Raw genomic sequence first — 2,460 nt, 5'->3', positions numbered from 1 at the left:
AAAAAATGAGTTTGGTGACTGCAAGCAAAAACGTTCTGAGAACATGGCAACGCCTCTAAAAAATGTACTCGGAAGTACGAAAACAAAGGTGAACTGTATGATTATTACCCAGACTGTCATAAACTGTGTTTCCATCCACACGTTTTTATCCAAATTAAGTGATATTTAATGAAAAATGCCTTATGGAAACAGTAAAATTCGATGGAATTTCATGAATATGGACTCAAAGGAAATACTTTGAGGTCTTATAGGATTTTATTTTGATCGATATACGGCTTATTCGATAAACGCTGATGGAAACGTTATTTGCCAAATAAATTATGAATTGTGATTAAGTTTTAGGTCATTTTATGATCACATTTTCTGACTGCTTGTGTTTCTTGTGTGTTTACCTATTAGACTTTGTTGTCATGTTTACAGATCTTGGCAATTATTTCTATGCAATGGGACCATAGCTAATACAAATGATGGTAAATACTACAAAAAATAAGACCCAAGTTGTAATAAAGATGTTAATGTCAAAATCAACTCAGACATAAATCCTTTCTCAGTTAAGTTTGATTTATGGTTCTGCAGAGGCTCCACAAAGAGCTTCCGCCGTAACCTACGTTATTGTGCATCGAGCCGGTGTGTGTGTGTGTGTGTGTGTGTGTGTGTGTGTGTGTGTGAGGGGGGGGTCCTACCAACTCTAGAGTCATAGTGAGAGAAACAAAGTGTCTCCCCGGCCACGGCCTGTGGCCAGAAAAGCTGATGTTATGTTGTTTATGAAAAAGGCAAACCAGGCGTAGGTTTGTGTCTCCACGTACCTACGCACGTAGCAACAGCGTGGATCATAACGCAGAAGTATAAATAAAGCTTTTGACAAAGAGATATGACTGAGAGGAGGATGGTAGAGTCTCACCCTGTGATGGAGGGCTGGAGCCCGCCACTACGAAGCTGGAGAGAGTGACGGCACCAGCGGCTCCACACTCTAGCGGGATGGGGAAGAGGCGGAAGTGACCGAGCATGTCCATGACAGAGGGGAAGCGCAGGTGCTGTACCCTGCACTGACCCCATTCTGTTAGCGAGAGGCGTAAGTGCTGCGGAGACAGAGAGACACAGACGTGAGGTGGGGAAACCATTAAAAAAAAAGACATTTTATTTGACATACAGTTTATTGTTTTTTTTATTTTTAAAGATGACTTTTTCAGGCATTTTTAGGCCTTTATTAACAGGACAGCTGAAGAAATAAAAGGGGAGAGGGGAGAGGGGAGAGGGGAGAGAATGACATTCAGCAAAGGGCCGCAGGTCGGAGTCAAATCTGGGCCTGCTGCGTATGGGCGCCCGCTCTACCAACTGTGCTATCCGGGCGCCCTACATACAGTTTGAGCAAGAGCTGAATCTGGATGAGAACTAAAATGCCAGTGTGAACAAGCCCTCAGTTAGGCATTGTGAGGAGACGCACCTTTGCTTTTCCCTGGTAGTTAAACGTGAGGACGTAGTCTCCTCTTCGTGTCTCACTCTGTCGAACCAGAAACACTCCGTGTCCCTCCGGTCCAGAGCTCTGAACCAGATAGGCGGCCTTGACGCGGGAGATGGGCCCGTGGAACCAGGGGTAGGAGAACAGGAAGTGATCAGCCTTCTGGACAACCTGCTCGGGCAGGGCGAATGTGATGGGGCCTGGAGGATTGAACGGAGAAACAAGATGGTTTCTTAAGCTATGTTTTTTGGTTTTATTGACCAAACCTTTACTTTTTGTTTCAGTGTCAACATTCCCATCCATGTGGTTTTTAGCCACACCAGACAGCTGTTTCCAACAAAGAAGATATAAAAAGCTACTGTACACTTTCAGCTCAGCAGTAAATGGAAAATAGACAAAGTTAGCGACTAGTGGAGCATTTAGCGGCTAAAGAGACAGATTTCCCTCAGGAGTTGGTAGAGACTTAAAAAAGAGCAAAAAGTAGAGTGAGTTGCCATTAGGGCTTATAGTTTCAGTTTATTATTTGTGACTTACAATTTTTTATTTTTCATTTTTTAACTAAATACCAAACATACAACTCACAACATGAACACATTGGAACCTGGATCCTTGCAATCCAACATAGATTATCATATAGCCCGGGCCAGAACTCCGGTTCCTTATCACAGGAACATAGGACATGAAGTAATTGGCTATCCTCCAGACCTAATGCTATATTTTCTGGCTCCTGTAAAGTGGAAGAGTTAAGACACCACCTGTGCTTGAATGGAGTAACCCTCCTAGATCTAGTCGGCTTCGCGACCCAGGTAGCAAGGTGGGTTTGATCAGGTCTATGAACAAAAGACTTAACTCCAGCCTTGGCTTTTTATTTTAATTAAAGGTGCTCTAAGCAATGTTGGGTAACGTTACTTCTTATTGAAGTATTTTCAAACAAAACAAGACAAGCTTGCCCCTCTCTCCTCCTTATCCCGTCGCCTCACCCCCCCCCCCCCCCCCCCCCC

General features: G+C 43.9%; 1 protein-coding gene across 3 annotated transcripts in view; it reads right to left on the bottom strand.

The window, feature by feature from the left end:
- sh2b3 (SH2B adaptor protein 3) overlaps positions 1 to 2,460 on the bottom strand; it is a 133,620-nt gene that overhangs the window by 12,408 nt on the left and 118,752 nt on the right. For all 3 annotated transcript variants that reach the window (XR_004332243.1, XM_032517266.1, XM_032517265.1), the window contains exons 6-7: positions 1,445 to 1,659; positions 902 to 1,079 (exon numbers count right to left, since the gene is read on the bottom strand). Coding sequence is in view for 2 of the 3 variants with exons in the window: in XM_032517266.1 (XP_032373157.1) it covers positions 902 to 1,079; positions 1,445 to 1,659 (393 nt within the window). In the remaining variant the exon portion in view is untranslated. The remainder of the gene's footprint in view (positions 1 to 901; positions 1,080 to 1,444; positions 1,660 to 2,460) is intronic.

This window comes from Etheostoma spectabile, chromosome 5, assembly GCF_008692095.1.
Source record: "Etheostoma spectabile isolate EspeVRDwgs_2016 chromosome 5, UIUC_Espe_1.0, whole genome shotgun sequence".
NCBI classification, from domain to species: Eukaryota; Metazoa; Chordata; class Actinopteri; order Perciformes; family Percidae; genus Etheostoma; species Etheostoma spectabile.
The sequence above is the reverse complement of the archived record's forward strand: the minus strand, read 5'-3'. Positions and strand labels throughout refer to the sequence as shown.